The 19,520-nt window shown below is 49.0% G+C and overlaps 1 protein-coding gene across 1 annotated transcript; it reads left to right on the plus strand.

The window, feature by feature from the left end:
• Window positions 1-300: 300 nt before the first annotated feature.
• slc7a7 (solute carrier family 7 member 7) lies at window positions 301-19,519 on the plus strand. The gene is made up of 10 exons (XM_064342243.1): window positions 301-565; window positions 5,484-6,103; window positions 13,486-13,611; window positions 14,737-14,881; window positions 15,311-15,434; window positions 15,641-15,744; window positions 15,953-16,049; window positions 16,319-16,468; window positions 17,437-17,620; window positions 18,006-19,519. Exons 2-10 carry the CDS (start codon window positions 5,602-5,604, stop codon window positions 18,083-18,085), a joined length of 1,512 nt encoding a protein of 503 aa, XP_064198313.1. The 5' UTR covers window positions 301-565; window positions 5,484-5,601; the 3' UTR covers window positions 18,086-19,519.
• Window position 19,520: the final 1 nt, after the last annotated feature.

A 19,520-nucleotide genomic window follows, 5' to 3' on the forward strand; every position in this document is an offset into this window, starting at 1 on the left:
CGAAAAAATATCCCACTGTAGCTTTGGAAGCAGTGGTTTGTTTTATAGTTAAAGTAACAAGCTGTTTTGAGATCCAAAATAGGTATTGGCTGTACACTAATTAACAAGTGTGTCGTCGTTTTACTGTGCTTGTTGACGCTTAAATGAAGTGCATACTGATTTATTTCATGGAGAACGCAATAGGCCATTGTTATAGCGGTATAATAGTCATTTCCATGGGCCCCCTCCCCTACCCACTTTCCCTCTCCTCCCTCGTTTCCTCTGCACGATAGCGCCGAAAGCAGAAGCTTATCAGCTGATCTAAACCCTCTGTACCTTCAGTCGCGAGAGGGAGCGAGCACGAGTGGAGGACAGTAGCTATAGAAACCGAAGACCGATCGACAGCGAAACGGGAAGGAGCAATCAACAGCAAGCGCATTTAAATAAGCAGGCTATTCAGTACCAGGAAACGGTGAAAATAAAGTCGCGATTCAAAAAGACGGACGATGACACTGACCGGCCAATAAAACGAGAGGCAACAAGAATAAAAATCTGACGTCAACCCAAACTCACCAAACAGGAAAAGGTAACGTAATCCGTATATAAGAAATTGTCTACAATAACAGTGTTAAAAGATCGTTATGTCATTGTAATTGAGACAAACGTTTTCCCGTCGCCATACGTAGTTTTTCCATACAGCTGGACTACAGGTGGGATCGAGACACGTGTCCATGCGTTGGTCTTTAATGTTTTTACAATCTTCACCTGTTTCAGCCAGAGCCGGGTCAGGGGCTATGGAGAATAGGCTAGTCCTGTCCTCATCATCTTCCCTCTCCTCTCTGTTTCGGTTGTTCATACTTCCAGGAACCTGTTGTTTTTTGGTACTGTCAAACATGAAATATTGTTATATGGGCTCGTCTGTTTATCGGGACAGTATAGCCTAATAGAAAGTCCATGTTTCAAGACTGACTTACATCAGTTGATCGAATCAATAGTTCAAAGGCTCTTAGAAACTTGCGCTGTGGAGAGAGAGGGAGAGAGCGCGGACTGTGACCTTCAGCGCAGATTTTTATGGCTCGTCTCTAGAAATTATCAGCGCTCTGTGAACCCTGTACTCAAGAATCTCAGTTCCTTCCTATCCCGGTCTTCACGTGCTTGTGCGTCTGCGTTTCACCGTACCGGCATCTCCACGTGGCTGACCATCTCCCACGCTCCTTCTCACCTCTTTCATTCAAATGCAAACATGATTTTTTTTTTTTTTTTTTATCGCATGACGCATTACCATGTATTAAAAACAGGATCATCTGTATTCAAAAATTCTGTGTCGGCTGTCTGTGACAGACTGCTGAGTTTTGCCGTGTCAGCCCTTCTCTGTGGTCAGACTTAGGCTGCTCGTCGAGTCTATAGCAGGTCACCGTTTTTCTCAGCGGTTTATCAGACAGATAGACAGCCGCTCTATTTGGCGCTCCAGATAGCGCTACTCTTCGCGACCCAATAAGCGGGGCAGCTGTCTCTCTGTCCGTTTGTTTTTGTGAGGTACTGTCCCGAGACTGCTGTGTTAGTGACCTTCACAGTTGATCTCATTCATAACTTTAAACTTATTTTGTAACGATCTCTGCTCCGCTCCACTATCTGTTAAGATCCAGGGCTGTGTCGCTGTCCTGTCTCAGTGTGTGTGAAGTGGTGTTAGAATTAAAACCAAGCCAACGCACAACACCCTGATTTTTTTGAGAAGGGAAATACGCACTGGTCCAGTTTGGTCAGGTTTTGTCCAGTTAGGGTGGAAGGGTACAAATCTCTCTCTCCCCCCTCTCTCACTCCCCTCCCTCTCTCTCACTCTCTCTGTCTCCCTCAGCTACACATTTTCTTAGAAACAGCCTTTGAGTTATGAGGGGGAAAGTGTTGCTAAGTGACAGCAACAGATTATGTGGTATTTACTACTGAGCGCCCATGGGGTGAAGGTTAGTACAGGTTTGGATAGAGCTCCCCTCTGTCACAGATGCGTGTCTGTGGATGAACCAGCTCACACTGTCACAGACATGTGTCTGTGGATGAACCAGCTCACACTGTCACAGACATGTGTCTGTGAATGAACCAGCTCACACTGTCACAGACACGTGTCTGTGAATGAACCAGCTCACACTGTCACAGACACGTGTCTGTGGATGAACCAGCTCACACTGTCACAGACACGTGTCTGTGAATGAACCAACTCACACTGTCACAGACATGTTCTTTAGACAGCTCACGGTCACAAACACGTGCTGTGAATGAACCAGCTCACACTGTCACAAACACGTGTCTGTGATGAACCAGCTCACACTTCAGACACGTCGTGATGACATCCACACTGCACAACGCGTGTCTGTGGATGAACCAGCTCAACTTCACAGACGCATGTCGGAGACCAGCCACACTGTCACGCCGTCGTGATGAACTACACTGCAAGACGTGTCTGTGAATGACAGCTCACACTGTCACAGACACGTGTCTGTGAATGAACCATCTCACACTGTCACAGACGCGTGTCTGTGGATGAACCAGCTCACACTGCTGCAGACACGTGTCTGTGAATGAACCATCTCACACTGTCACAGACGCGTGTCTGTGGATGAACCAGCTCACACTGCTGCAGATATTGTCCAGCCCTCTTGTTTGTGCAGAAATGCTGGGACATCCTAAAGCAGATGGAAGTGCTGCCATTTTAATGGAAACCACATAACCACAAAGACATGGGGAAATTGGGAAAGACTGAACCTGACCCCCCCACCCCACCCCCCTCTCAAAATACAGCAAGTGAGGAAACAAAAAACTCCCCACAGGGAAGAAACGTGAGGAGGAGGGGAGCTTATCCTCCTCTGGCCAGCTCGGTGTCAGTTCTGTTAAACAAAATAAGACAACAGCAACATTAGATTTACACTTTTACATCTAATGTTGCTGTTGTCTTATTTTAACAGGTTCAGTCTTTCCCAGTTCCCCCATTTCCTGTTGTCCTATAAGAGTACATGTGACAGTGTCTCTATAAAAATAAAAAATAAAAACTTGAACTGACAATTGAACTGACTTCAGAATTATATGGAAACTACAATGCAGCCTCCCCCTGCTAATTCAGAGAACAAGCAAACTCAGACAGGAGCTGTTTAATGGATCTCACAAAGTGAGCAAGCAGGCTCCAGGTTCACTCACAGGACTAGCTGTGTGTGCGTGTGTGTGCCTGCGCGTGTGTGTGTGCACCTCTGTGTGTGTGTGTGTGTGCGTGTGCGCACCTGTATGTGTGTGTGTATGCGCGCATGTGTGTGTGTGCCTGTGTGTTTGTGCCTGTGTGTGTGCACACCTGTGTGTGTGTGTGTGTGTGTGTGTGTGCGTGCCTGTGTGCATGCGTTTGCGGGTGTGCGTGTGTGTGCTTGTGGGTGTGTGCGTGCCTGTGTGTGTGTATGCACGGATGTGTGTGTGTGCTTTGCCTTGTGAGGACCTCTGGCTCCCAGCATTAGTCCTGCTAATGTCACAGAAACAAATCTCTGCTCTTCTGTCCAGTGACTGCACTGCACTGTGGAGATTACAGCCTAGGTGCAGTTAGCATGTTTGAGGATATTTTATCTTTATGCTCCTTATTTATAGATCTGCTGATTGCTTTATGAGCTTAAGATTAAAATGTCCTTTCATTGTCTATTTTCATGGAAATTGCTTTAGTAGGATTAGCACATACATGTAAGATATCAGGATGTATAATGAGCTTCACGTAAAAAGGTACTGAACCAAAGGCAGCGTGTTACTAGAAAGCTGGTGACTGGTGCAACACAGCTGTGACCTGTTATAAACACAGTTATTGACACATTTCAAACTGTGTTTAATCTCTTGCTACATTCAGTTGAAGCATCAGACAGGTTCTTCTGCTGAACATCACATTCAGACAGCACATTGGACTCCATCTTACACTGCTGAATGTTCAGTAACAGCTCTTTAGGGTTAGATCTGTACGTTCAGTACTGTCTGTGCTGAATGTTCAGTAGTGTACGGCTCTTTAGGGTTAGATCTGTGCTGTTAGGGCTGCTTGCTGTGATCAGCACTGCTGGTGTCAGACATTCCTGTAAACAAACTTCTTTAGGCAACTGCCCCTCTAAAACCCCATCAACAGCTTATTGTACATCGCATTCCAGGAAACTCATTAAACTGCCATGATCCCCACTGCCAGCTCACAATGGTGTGTGTGTGTGTGTGTGTGTGTGAATGTGAATGTGTGAGTGTGTTTGACTGTGTGTGTGTGTGTGTGTGCACATATGTGTGTGCATATGCACTACCCGCTGCCGGTATTGCACTACATGATGTTTGATTGAACTGACCCACAAAATGGCTGACCCAGTAAATGTACAGATTTACGGGTATTCTAGCACAACTGGTTGGGTAACTAGCACAGCCGCAGCCAGCCTACAGTCTCTGTCACAGTAACAGTCACTTGCAACCCCTCAGATTTGAATCCATCTAAAAAGCGGCATCCAAAATACAGTGCAGTGTCGACATGATGGAATTTGGTATACCCGAGTTGCAAGAGGCAAGCAGAGTATAACCCAAAGGTAAACCCAAGAGTATAATGCAACAGACAATCTAGCCACACCTGCCTTCTCCAATCAGCTCTAATATGGCTCTGCCCAAATATGCCAGTAACAGAGTCCAAAAAATAGTCACAGTCAGTCTCTAACAGAGTTTCAGTCACATTCAATCTCAGTATCAGTCTCAGTTACAGTCAGTCCCAGTCAGTCTCATTAAGAGTGACAGTTAGAGTCTCAGTAAGAGTCAGAGAGTCTCAGTAACTGCCAGTTTCAGTAATAGTTATATTAAGTGTCAGTAACTGTCATATCACTGATCACAATCTCAGTAAGAACACAGTAATGGTGGCAGAGTCAGTAAGAACACAGTAACGTGGCAGTCTCAGTAAGAACACAGCAATGGTGGCAGTCTCAGTAAGAACACAGTAACGTGGCAGTCTCAGTAAGAACACAGCAATGGTGGCAGTCTCAGTAAGAACACAGTAACGTGGCAGTCTCAGTAAGAACACAGCAATGGTGGCAGAGTCAGTAAGAACACAGCAATGGTGGCAGTCTCAGTAAGAACACAGCAATGGTGGCAGAGTCAGTAAGAACACAGTAACGGTGGCAGAGTCAGTAAGAACACAGTAACGTGGCAGAGTCAGTAAGAACACAGTAACGGTGGCAGTCTCAGTAAGAACACAGTAACACGGCAGTCTCAGTAAGAACACAGTAACGCTGGCAGTCTCAGTCAGTGTATTGAGTGTGTGTGTGTGTGTGTGTGTGTATGAGTGCGTGTGTGTGCGATTTTATGGCATTCAGTGATGTAGGTGGATGGAAACGTGCTTCTGACACAGTCAGCCAATTAAATTGTGCAATTTCCTTGGCTAATATGCACCCATACAGGATGACAACAATATGGTGACACACATACAAACCACACTCATAAATGCACATATTCATTTTCTGTCTCTCCCATAGATATCACTATGACGACCACAGCTGGACGTTAGAATCAGAAACTGACATTTTTTGAAAAACCTGCCCTTTTTGACTGACGGCATCTCTGTCCAATAACTGACTCCTCCTCAACATAACAATGGCATCCTATAGCCCCGCCCCCACAAAGGAGGTGGCGCCCGAAGCGACCAATGGCTGTGGCCAGCTGCAGAAGGGGGAGCCGGGGGAGTCGATGAAGCTGAAGAAGGAGATCTCCCTGCTGAATGGGGTGTGTCTGATCGTGGGGAACATGATTGGCTCCGGCATCTTCGTGTCTCCCAAGGGCGTGCTGATGTACAGCGCCTCCTACGGGCTGGCGCTGGTGGTGTGGGCCATCGGCGGCGTGTTCTCTGTGTTCGGGGCGTTGTGCTACGCCGAGCTGGGCACCACCATCACCAAGTCGGGCGCCAGCTACGCCTACATCCTGGAAGCCTTTGGTGGCTTCCTCGCCTTCATCAGGCTCTGGACGTCCCTCCTCATCATCGAGCCCACCAGCCAGGCCGTCATCGCCATCACGTTCTCCAACTACATGGTGCAGCCCATCTTCCCCACCTGCATTGCCCCTTACCTGGCCAATCGCCTGCTGGCAGCTGCCTGCATCTGTGAGTACACCTGCTAATCTGCTGACCTGCACCTGCTCACCTGTCCCACCCCTGCACCTGCTCACCTGTCCCACCCGCGTTATAAGGAGGAGCTGGGGGAGGCTCAGGGTTTGTTATAGGGAGGTGCTGGGTGTGTTATAGGAAAGTTCTGGGAGGCGCTGGGTGTGTTATAGGGAGGTGCTGGGGAAGGCACTAGGTGTGTTATAAGGAGGTTCTGGGGAGGCGCTGGGTGTGTTATAGGGAGGTGCTGGGGAGGCACTGGGTGTGTTATAGGGAGGTGCTGGGGGAGGTGCTGGGGGAGGCGCTGGGTGTGTTATAAGGTTCTGGGGAGGCGCTGGGTGTGTTATAGGGAGGTTCTGGGGGAGGCGCTGGGTGTGTTATAAGGAGGTGTTGGGGAGGTGCTGGGTGTGTTATAGGGAGGTGCTGGGGAGGCAATGGGTGTGTTATAAGGAGGTGTTGGGAAGGTGCTGGGTATGTTATAGGGGGGTGCCGGGGGAGGTGCTGGCTGTGTTATAGGGAGGTGCTCGGAGGTGCTGGGTGTGTTATAGGGAGGAGCTGGGTGGTGCTGGGTGTGTTATAGGGAGGTGCTGGGGGAGGTGCTGGGTGTGTTATAGGGAGGTGCTGGGAGAGGCAATGGGTGTGTTATAGGGAGGTGCTGGGTATGTTATAGGGAGGTGCTCGGAGGTGCTGGGTGTGTTATAGGGAGGAGCTGGGAGGTGCTGGGTGTGTTATAGGGAGGAGCTGGGAGGTGCTGGGTGTGTTATAGGGAGGTGCTGGGGGAGGTGCTGGGTGTGTTATAGGGAGGTGCGGGGGAGGTGCTGGGTGTGTTATAGGGAGGTGCTGGGGGAGGTGCTGGGTGTGTTATAGGGAGGTGCTGGGGGAGGTGCTGGGTGTGTTATAGGGAGGTGCCGGGGGAGGAGCTGGGTGTGTTATAGGGAGGTGCCGGGGGAGGTGCTGGGTGTGTTATAGGGAGGTGCCGGGGGAGGCCCTGGGTGTGTTATAGGGAGGTGCTGGGGGAGATGCTGGGTGTGTTATAGGGAGGTGCTGGGGGAGGTGCTGGGTGTGTTATAGGGAGGTGCCGGGGGAGGTGCTGGGTGTCACATGGTTGTGTGTCAGTGCTGAAGCAGACCCAGTCACAGGGTCGGCGCTCTGAGGAATGTGCTGAGAAAGTGAGATGAGCTGGAGGAGGGGAAATGAAAGAAAGAAAAAAGAGAAGCAGCAGCACTCTGAGAGCGAGAGCAACAGAGAGAGAGAGAGAGAGGCTGGAATAGAGGGAACGTAAGAAAGAGAAATGGGAGGAGGTAAGGATAGAGAAGTTAGACAAGGAACAGACCTGAGTCAGAGTCAGCTGATTAAAAACACTGCCAGAGAAGACATGCACTCATGCATGCACACACACACACACACACACACACACACACGCTCATATACATACACTCACACAAACACGCACACACTCATACACTCACACAAACGCACCCTCTCACCCTCTCTACTATGAACATTCACCCTCAAACCCTCTCTAGTGCTGAAACTCACACTGGCTAGGACAGAGGTTTTTCTCTCTCAGTAAGTACTAGGCTCTTTGTAGGCATCGTGGTTGATGTGGCACTGTATCCACAGTAAGATATGGTCTGAGCCCCACTGAGAGTTGGTCTGCTGGGGTGTGTGTGTGACTGTGTGTATCAGGTGGGAACAGATATGAATTTGCGTGAATCAACAGTGATAATGCACTGAGAGATAAGCAGCACTCATAAACATGTTTTGTGTGTCTGAAAGGACATTGTGAAGGACAAGGAGTGCATTGGCAACTGGGCACTAGAATCAGTCAGTCAGTCTGTAATTCAGTCAGCCAGTCAGCACAGCACAACTTTTTGTGATTCTGTACTTTTATTTAAATGTAAATATTCTCATGATATCAGAGCAAAATTGACTTTAAATTAATTCCCACCAGCAACCCCTTGTCTTGCTGAGAGAACTCAACCCAAATGGAGGCGTCTTCTGGGGGCATTAGTGTCAGAGGGCAACAGTATCTGGGACAGTAGTGTCTGGGGGCATTAGTGCTGGGGGCAGCAGTGTCTGGGGCATTAGTGTCAAGGGGGCAATTGTTTTTTCATATGGGTGATATGGGTGTTTAATAACTTTTTTCATTAAAAAAATGAAATTCTAATTTTAAAAATTTTAGTTTTGTTTTAGTTTTGTCTTCACTCAGGTTCCCTCTGTCTAATATTATATTTTGTCTAAAGATCTGAAACTATTCAGTATGACAAATATGCAAACTTAAGTCTGCCTAAGTTAAGTGAACATTACATTAATATAACCTCCTTTGAGTTACACACAGTGCTGTTGGCTATAGGCTGTATCCCAGAATCCTGTTGTTCTTAATTGTGGCACAGATCTTGGCATCCTGGGATCAGAAGTTTCTCAAATTTGGTTTGCCAGGTGTTTCTCTATTTGTAAATTTTATTTCACAACTCTTCAGATGCGCGATGGATCAATCAATCAGTGGATTCACTGAGTCGGTCACTCAGGGTCTGTTTAACACAGCTCAGCGGATTCACTGAGTCGATCGCTCAGGGTCTGTTTAACTCAGCGGATTCACTGAGTCGATCGCTCAGGGTCTGTTTAACTCAGCTCAGCGGATTCACTGAGTCGATCGCTCAGGGTCTGTTTAACTCAGCGGATTCACTGAGTCGATCGCTCAGGGTCTGTTTAACTCAGCTCAGCGGATTCACTGAGTCGATCGCTCAGGGTCTGTTTAACTCAGCTCAGCGGATTCACTGAGTCGATCGCTCAGGGTCTGTTTAACTCAGCTCAGCGGATTCACTGAGTCGATCGCTCAGAGTCTGTTTAACTAAGCGGATTCATTGAGTCGATCACTCAGGGTCTGTTTAACTCAGCGGATTCACTAAGTTGATCGCTCAGGGTCTGTTTAACTCAGCGGATTCACTGAGTCGATCGCTCAGGGTCTGTTTAACTCATCTCAGCGGATTCACTGAGTCGATCGCTCAGAGTCTGTTTAACTAAGCGGATTCATTGAGTCGATCACTCAGGGTCTGTTTAACTCAGCGGATTCACTAAGTTGATCGCTCAGGGTCTGTTTAACTCAGCGGATTCACTGAGTCGATCGCTCAGGGTCTATTTAACTCAGCTCAGCGGATTCACTGAGTCGATCGCTCAGGGTCTGTTTAGCTCAGCGAATTCACTAAGTTGATCGCTCAGGGTCTGTTTAACTAAGCGGATTCACTGAGTTGATCGCTCAGGGTCTGTTTAACTCAGCGGATTCACTGAGTCGATCGCTCAGAGTCTGTTTAACTAAGCGGATTCATTGAGTCGATCACTCATGGTCTGTTTAACTCAGCTCAGCGGATTCACTGAGTCGATCGCTCAGGGTCTGTTTAACTCAGCGGATTCACTGAGTCGATCGCTCAGGGTCTGTTTAAGTCAGCTCAGCGGATTCACTGAGTCGATCGCTCAGGGTCTGTTTAACTCAGCGGATTCACTGAGTCGATCGCTCAGGGTCTGTTAGTAAGCCAGCGCAGTTCACTGAGTCGATCGCTCAGGGTCTAAGTCAGCTCAGCGGATTCACTGAGTCGATCGCTCAGGGTCTGTTTAACTCAGCGGATTCACTGAGTCGATCGCTCAGGGTCTGTTTAACTCAGCGGATTCACTGAGTCGATCACTCAGGGTCTAAGTCAGCTCAGCAGATTCACTGAGTCGATCGCTCAGGGTCTGTTTAACTCAGCGGATTCACTGAGTCGATCGCTCAGGGTCTGTTTAAGTAAGCCCAGCGCATTCACTGAGTCGATCGCTCAGGGTCTAAGTCAGCTCAGCGGATTCACTGAGTCGATCGCTCAGGGTCTGTTTAACTCAGCGGATTCACTGAGTCGATCGCTCAGGGTCTGTTTAACTCAGCGGATTCACTGAGTCGATCACTCAGGGTCTAAGTCAGCTCAGCGGATTCACTGAGTCGATCGCTCAGGGTCTAAGTCAGCTCAGCAGATTCACTGAGTCGATCGCTCAGGGTCTGTTTAACTCAGCGGATTCACTGAGTCGATCGCTCAGGGTCTGTTTAACTCAGCGGATTCACTGAGTCGATCGCTCAGGGTCTGTTTAAGTCAGCTCTCGCTCAGTAAGATGAGACAGGCCAAACACGCGAGTTCAGCGCAGACAAACGTTTACGCAGCCGAGGGAGGAGAGGGTGGAGCGGGATTCCAGGAAAGATAAAGAGAAAACACAGAGTAGAAAGAGGGAGGGAAGAAGAAGAGTAAGAGGAGAAGAGGGCAGGGGCTCTGTAAATTCCAGCGCGGTCGTTGGCATTCCCCCGTGGGGATGGCGCCTTTGTGCCTGGCCTCACCGCCATCCCGCGGCCCCCTGGGATTACCGTAAATTCACATCCTGCTCGATCTGCGGCGGCGTTCACACGCGGCGGGAAGCCGCGCGCACACACAGGCCCATTGTGGCGCTGACGGCGCTGATGCAAACACACGTTAATGATTACCACCCTCCCAGCATGACACACATTCCGCCTGTACTGCAGAGGAACGCCTCCAGCCACAGCCTCTCACCAATCACAGTCCAGTACTAGGCAGCTCACTGACCAATCATGTTCCACCATCACGCAGCTCACTGACCAGTCACGTTCTACCATCATGCAGCTCAATGACCAATCACGTTCCACCAGCACACAGCTCAATAACCAATCACGTTGAACAGCTCACTGACCAATCATGTTCCACCATCACGCAGCTCACTGACTAATCATGTTCCACCATCACGCAGCTCACTGACTAATCACGTTTCACCATCACACAGCTCACTGACCAATCACGTTCCACCATCACACAGCTCACTGACCAATCATGTTCCACCATCACGCAGCTCACTGACCAATCATGTTCCACCATCACGCAGCTCACTGACCAATCATGTTCCACCATCACTGAGCTCACTGACCAATCATGTACCACCATCATCAGCTCAGTGATTAATGTTGCTGTATCAGGTTTCTCAATGACCAATCATCATCAGCGGTATTCAGAAAGTCTCAGTATAAACATGCATTGGCAAACTTCCCAAGCAGAAGAAAGCATTGAGAGAAAATTTAAAAAATGAGAATTAGTGACAGGAAGCAGGGGGTAGGCCAGCCGCTGGGCTGGGTGCTGGGTTGGGATGGGACGCAGGGTGCTGGGTTGGGATGGGAGGCAGGGTGCTGGGTTGGGATGGTATGCTGGGTGCTGGGTTGGGATGGGACTCAGAGTGCAGTGCTGGGTTGGGATGGGACACTGGGTGCTGGGTTGGGATGGGACGCAGAGTGCAGTGCTGGGTTGGGATGGGACTCAGGGTGCAGTGCTGAGTTGGGATGTGACACAGAGTGCTGGGTTGGGATGGGACGCAGGGTGCAGTGCTGGGTTGGAATGGGACTCAGGGTGCAGTGCTGGATTGGGATGGGACGCTGGGTGCTGGGTTGGGATGGGACGCAGGGTGCAGTTGCTGGGTTGGGATGGGACGCAGGGTGCAGTTGCTGGGTTGGGATGGGACGCAGAGTGCTGGGTTGGGATGGGACGCTGGGTATTTGGGTTTCAGGTGTGCACTGTCACCTTCTGCCCTCTGGAAAAGCCTCTGGCCCCTGTCATGTGGGAAATGAAGTGTGGTGTTCCCATGGAGACAGATCCACTCCACACCGACTGCACACACACACACACACACAGCGAGAGAGACTGTACACACACTCTCACATCCAGAGAGGTGTCACACACACACATACACACACACAGCCAGAGAGACTGCACACACACACATACACACACGCACAGCCAGAAAGACTGCACACACACACACACACACACACACATAGCCGGACTAAACACCTGTCTGTGGAATTTAACTTTGCACATCCTACCAGTGATTTAGATTGATTTAGATTTCACACATTCAGAGTACAGAACACTCCCTGTGTGTCCCCACTGACAATGTCTGTGTGTGTGTTCCTCTCTCTCTCAAATTCAAATTCAAAATGCTTTATTGGCATGAAATACATTTGTACTTATTGCCAAAGCGTACACACACAAACAGGAATAGGAATACAAACAACAGTGAAATACAAACAACATTGTGGTAACGACAACAATGCAATTAACAGTGTGGTAATGGCCACAGCGAGTAGGCTATATAATAACAATAACAGTAATAATAATAATAATAGTAATAATAATAATAATAATGTAGAAAAAAGAAAATGGAAAAAAAAAAGTTAAGAAAGAATTAATAATTAAAATAAATATATTATTGGTGGTCAACCAGTGTCCCTCAGAATATGGCAGGCCGAGATGTACTTTGCTGCTAGTGGAGCTGTTGGCCTTTCTCCTAGCAGGATTTGCATTTTTGTCTCATTTGTTTGGGAAAGGAAGTCCTTTATAATTAGAGAAAATTTGTTGAAATAATGTGTCCTAATGTGTCTCTCTCTCTCTCTCAAAATTAAAGTGCTTTATTGGCATGACAATTTGCATTTGTATTGCCAAAGCATGGCAAGGAACATGTGAACATGTGAAACAAAAAATTATAACAGAATAATATGATTGTATATATAGTACACATGATATATATACATACAGCATATATATACATACATACATACATATATATACGCTCATATACACATACACATTTACACGCATATACATACATACAAACATACACATACATATATATACAGGTATACACATACATAAACAGTTATAATTACATATTAATTTTTATAACACTAACATGCTAATAACATGCTAATATAATAATAATAACAGCCAACATGTCTCTCTCTCTCTCTTTCTCTCTCTCTCTCTCTCCCTTTCTCTCTCTCTCTCTCTCTCTCCACTCACTTTCTGTATCTGCTGACCTCAGATGTTTTGAACTCAGAAAAACAGGCTGGAAGGCTTTAGTCAGCAGAGCCATTTCCTCAAGTTAGAGTACACACTCACACACACACACACACACACACACACTCACACACACTCACACACACACACACACACACTACACACTCACACTCACACACACACACTCACACAAGTGTGTGTGTGTGTGTGTGCGTGTGTGAGAGTGTGTGTGCGTGAGAGAGTGTGTGTGTGTGAGTGTGTGTGTACATGCGTGTGTGTGCGTGTGTGAGTGTGTGTGTGTGTGTGTGTGCGTGTGTGTGTGTGAGAGTGTGTGTGTGCGTGTGTGTGTGTGTACATGCGTGTGTGTGAGTGTGTGTGCGTGTGTGTGTGTGCATGGGTGCATATGTGTGAGTATGTGTGCGTGTGTACGTGCTTGTGATTGTGTGTGTGTGAGTGTGTGTACATGCGTGTGTGTGCGTGTGTACTGATGGTCCCTGTGTGTTGCAGGTTTGCTTACCTTTGTAAACTGTGCGTATGTGAAGTGGGGAACTCGAGTTCAGGACTTCTTCACCTACGCCAAGGTCATCGCCCTCATCGCCGTCATCATCAGCGGCCTCGTCAAGATCTGCCAGGGTACAGACACAAGCCCGTGCTTCATCCCACAGCACAGAGTACCTCCAACACAGGCCTCCACACCACAGAGTACCTCCACCACAGGCCTCCACACCACAGAGTACCTCCAACACAGGCCTCCACACAAGAGTACCTCCAACACAGGCCTGCACACCGGAGTACCTTCAACACAGGCCTCCACACCACAGAGTACCTCCACCACAGGCCTCCACACCACAGAGTACCTCCACCACAGGCCTCCACACCACAGAGTACCTCCACCACAGGCCTCCACACCACAGAGTACCTCCAACACAGGCCTCCACACCACAGAGTACCTCCAACACAGGCCTCCACACCACAGAGTACCTCCACCACAGGCCTCCACACCAGAGTACCTCCAACACAGGCCTCCACACCACAGAGTACCTCCACCACAGGCCTCCACACCACAGAGTACCTCCACCACAGGCCTCCACACCACAGAGTACCTCCACCACAGGCCTCCACACCACAGAGTACCTCCAACACAGGCCTCCACACCACAGAGTACCTCCAACACAGGCCTCCACACCACAGAGTACCTCCACCACAGGCCTCCACACCAGAGTACCTCCAACACAGGCCTCCACACCACAGAGTACCTCCAACACAGGCCTCCACACCACAGAGTACATCCAACACAGGCCTCCACACCATAGAGTACCTCCAACACAGGCCTCCACACCAGAGTACCTCCAACACAGGCCTCCACACCACAGAGTTCCTCCAATACAGGCCTCCACACTCATTAACTGCCTTGTAACAACTCAATGTGCATGTGCAGTTTTCACAGATAGCAAAACTGATTCATTCAGTTGAAAGCTGTTATCGACAAATATAAACAGCAGCACAGTCTCCATACTGACAAGCTACCCACGATGACTGTACTGACATACGCATACACACACAGACACGCACACACACACACACGAATACACACGCACACGCCCACACCTACACAAACGCACACACACACGTACACAGACAAGCACACACACTAACGTACACGTACACACGCACACACACGTACACGCACGCACATGCACACGCACACACACACACTCACACCAGCAGGCTGTGAACATTTCTGTACGCCCCCCCCAGGAGAGACGCAGAATTTTGAGCGCCTGTTTGAGGGGTCCTCGCAGGACCCTGGAGCCGTGGCTCTGGCTCTGTACTCCGCCCTCTTCTCCTACTCCGGCTGGGACACCCTCAACTTCGTCACCGAGGAGATCAAAAACCCAGAGAGGTGCGTAGACTGAGAGAGAAGGGGATCAGAAACCCAGAGAGGTGCGTAGACTGAGAGAGAGGGGGAGGGAGGAGAGGGGGGAGGGAGAGGAGAGAGTAGGGAAGAGAGGGAGGGGATAAGGGGGGAGAGAGGAGGGAAGAGAGGGAGGGAGGAGGAAAATGGTGAGAGGGAGGGAGAGATGAGGGAAAGGGAGAGAGGGAGGGAGGAGGGAAAGAGAGAACGGAAGCGTGTTGGGCAGTTTATGGATGTAAAGGTGGAAGGTGCTACAGTAGACCTGCAGGAAACAGCTCTTTAAGGGAGGGGGCAGCCCACTCCCCTCATGATTCTCATATTGATCAGGAGGCACCCCCCCCCCCATCTATTCTTCACTAATGCTGGGGAACACACTAACATGTGCTGCCCCCTGCTGTTTTTCTGTGGGTACTGCAGGAACCTTCCACTGGCTATTGCCATCTCCATGCCTATAGTGACAGTGATCTACATCCTCACCAACGTGGCCTACTACACCGTGCTGGACATGCATTCCATCTTGGACAGTGATGCCGTGGCTGTGGTGAGTGACCCCTGTTGGACATAGTGGGCATTGCAGGGCCCTTTAAGGCTTATGTTCCTCACGGTCCCCAACTTGAGCCCCGAGAGATTCTGATGTGCAGAACTCTGCTTTGAGGGGTGTGCAGTACGTTAACACTGTTATAGAACACACTTACTGCAGTGTGTGTGTGTGTACACCTGTGTAATCACTAGCCAGATGTTTTATAGACCTTTGCAGACCAGGTGTTTGGCGTGTTTAACTGGACCATCCCTCTCGCCGTTGCCCTCTCCTGTTTTGGAGGACTAAACGCATCCATACTAGCTGCTTCCAGGTGAGAGCCTTCATCATCTCCAGTAATTATCCTCATCGTTCTTAGATTCTTGTCAGTGGTGTCTGTGTGTGCAGGCCCTCAGTAAAGTGTATTGTGTGTGTGTGTGCGTGTGTGTGCAGGCTCTCAGTAAATTGTATTATGTGTGTGTGTGTGTGCAGGCCCTCAGTAAAGTGTATTATATATTGTGTGTGTGTGTGTGTGTGTGCAGGCTGTTCTTTGTGGGCTCCAGAGAGGGTCATCTCCCTGACTACCTGTGCATGATCCACGTGCATCGCTTCACCCCCATTCCAGCCCTGCTCTTCAACGTCAGTGTCCACCTGCACCATTCAGTACCACAGTGTGTGTGTGTGTGTGTGCATGTGCGTGCACGTGTGTGTGAACATGTGTGTGTGTGTACATATGTGTGTGAACGCGTGTGTGTGCATGTGCTTGCACGTGTGTGTGTGTGTGTGTGTGAACATGCGTGTGTGTGTGTGTGTGTGTGTGAACATATGCGTGCACGTGTGCGTGTGTGTGCACGAGCATGCGTGAGAGCGTGTGTATTAACACAGAGCTGTGTTTCTGTGTTGTACAGGGTGCGATGGCATTGGTGTACCTGTGTGTGGAGGACATATTTAAGCTGATTAATTACTACAGCTTCAGTTACTGGTTCTTTGTTGGCCTGTCAATCATGGGCCAGCTTTATCTCCGCTGGAAAGAGCCGGACAGACCACGACCCCTGAAGGTAAAACACACCAACCAATCAGCCAGCTATGCGTCTACACACCAACCAATCAGCCAGCTATGCGTCTACACACCAACCAATCAGCCAGCTATGCGTCTACACACCAACCAATCAGCCAGCTATGCATCTACACACCATGCAGTCAGCCAGCAATGCGTCTACACATCAACCAGCTATGCATCTACACACCAACCAATCAGCCAGAAATGCGTCTACACATCAACCAGCTATGCGTCTACACACCAACCAATCAGCCAGCTATGCGTCTACACACCAACCAATCAGCCAGCTATGCGTCTGCACATCAACCAATCAGCCAGCTATGCGTCTGCACACCAACCAATCAGCCAATCAGTCAGCTGCACATGTAAACACAGACCAATCAGCCAGCTGCGTGTCTAAACACCAACCAATCAGCCAGCTATGCGTCTACACACACACACCAATCAGCCAATCAGTCAGCTGCATATCTAAACACACACCAATCAGCCAATCAGGCAGCTGCATGTCTAAACACACACCAGTCAGTCAATCAGCCAGCTGCATATCCAAACACACACTAATCAGCCAATCAGCCAGCTGCATATCTAAACACACGCCAGTCAGCCAATCAGCCAGCTGCATATCTAACACACACTAATCAGCCAATCAGCCAGCTGCATATCTAACACACACTAATCAGCCAATCAGGCAGCTGCGTGTCTAAACACACACCAGTCAGCCAATCAGCCAGTTGCATATCTAAATACACACTAATCAGCCAATCAGCCAGCTGCATATCTAAACACACACTAATCAGCCAATCAGGCAGCTGCGTGTCTAAACACACACCAGTCAGCCAATCAGCCAGTTGCATATCTAAATACACACTAATCAGCCAATCAGCCAGCTGCATATCTAAACACACACCAGTCAGCCAATCAGGCAGCTCCTCGGTGCTGCAGTGAGTCTCCTCTTTCCGCCTGCAGCTCAGCATCTTCTTCCCGGTGGTGTTCTGCCTGTGCACGGTGTTCCTGGTGGTGGTCCCTCTCTACAGCGACACGGTCAACTCGCTCATCGGCATCGGCATCGCTCTGTCCGGAGTCCCCGTCTTCTTCCTCTGCTGCTACATGCCCGCCCACCGGAGGCCCCTTTGGATCCGCAGGGCCATTGGTGAGACAAGCAGAGAGATACCCAACACTACAAATCTAACTCACACCACAGATATCACAAACACTGCAAATATAACTCACACCACAGATATTACAAACACCATAGATAACACAGCACTATAACTAACACCATAGATATTACAAACACCATAGATATCACAAAAACTACAAATATACCAAACACCATAGATATCACAAACACTACAAATATAACTAACACCATAGATTTTACAAACACTACAAATATAACTAACACTATATATATCACAACCCTACAAATATGACTAACACCATAGATATCACAAACACTTCAAATTTAACTCACACCATAGATATCACAAACTGCTGATTATTTACTGACGGAATTACTCTTCTCTCCCTCTTAGCCTCCTTCGGCAAACTCATCCAGAATGTCTGCTATTCGGTCCTGACAGAGATGGACACCGATGACGATAAAACGCAATAAAAACACCAGATGAATGCCTTTGCTATCGACCAACCCACATACCCGACACCGACTTAACCAAGACCAAGGAAAAACCCACCCTGCCAAAGCCACAACCCATCCCTGCTACCAGACGGACATCAGCACCAGCCAATCAGGCAGGAGGGGGGGCACCCCCCTGCTGTGGCAGCAGAATGATGCTAGAACGCTAGGACTTGATCCTCCATACAAACTGATCTCCGCGCAGCTCTGCTAGCCCCACGCGCGGGCTCACCTGTTTCTTTTCTTCCTCTCTCTGATGTAGATGCTAGCAAACGTGTGGCAGTTCTGGCCTCCGGCAGAGATGAGTCCTAGGGAGGCGGTGTCTCACGTTAGCACTAGAGTGTGAACACAGGCCTTGGGCTTCACTGATAACATGTAGGGTAGATATGAGAGCACGGACGATGCTCCGCCTGTTAACAAGCCTGACCCCAACACATTAAGAGGGGGTGGAGCCAGGCCAGAGAAAAGGGAAGGGAGACATTTGGGGGAGGGGGGGTGGGTGCAGGACAAACCTCAGGCCAGCAGGATGACCAGGTGCAGCCTGGGGCAGGTTGGGGGGGGGGGGGGCTGCAGATCAGAGGACCTGATGAGACACACTTTTAGCAAATTCCTCATTTCACAGAATAATTACACTTACCTACTCATTGCTCAAACTGAAGTTGATTTTCAGCAGGACTTTAGTCTTCTTTTAGTCTTTAGTCTTGGTTCTAGCCCCAGTCCAGGGGGGTTAAAGTACAACCCAACACACCATTTCAGTTCCAGTATCAGAGTTTCCTTGCAGTGTTTAACAGTATCAGCAAGGTACAACATGCCAATGCGCATCCATTTTCCAGTGTTCAGCACCGGGGAGCCAGTAACAGGGTACAAACAGCATATTTATACAAACAGGCCTTCTGTATTCGGGGTGCCAAATGGGGTTCAGGGTTCTGAGGGCGATTTTCAGCCAATCCCGCACTCCGGTTTCAGTCATCCTCTGCCAATCATCTGCCGTTTGCTATAACAAGCCCTGTGGAAACTCTTTTAGAAAGAAAGCCTTAATTTTACTATTTATTGATTGACTGATTGATTGATGGATGGATGGATGGATGGGTGGGTGGGTGGGATGACTGCCCTCCTGGAGGGGTTGCCCTGGTTACTGAAACCAACACTTCCTCTCAGTGGTGCGGGGGCTCCCTCCTCCGAAACGCTGATTAAATGCAGAATCATGGAAGAGGCTCTTAAACGCACACTTCCTGCACCACTGGCAGATCAACAGCACAGCCGCAGCGACCTGCTCCCCGGCTCCAGGCCACAGAGGCGCAAGACCAAACCAAGGGCCCGTTTGGGATCCACGGCAGGGCAGAATTAGACAGCAAGTGCACTACGAATAATAAAATGAACAAACACACAACTCACAATAAACTGAAAAAAGAAG

Source organism: Anguilla rostrata, chromosome 7, assembly GCF_018555375.3.
Source record: "Anguilla rostrata isolate EN2019 chromosome 7, ASM1855537v3, whole genome shotgun sequence".
Taxonomy (NCBI): domain Eukaryota; kingdom Metazoa; phylum Chordata; class Actinopteri; order Anguilliformes; family Anguillidae; genus Anguilla; species Anguilla rostrata.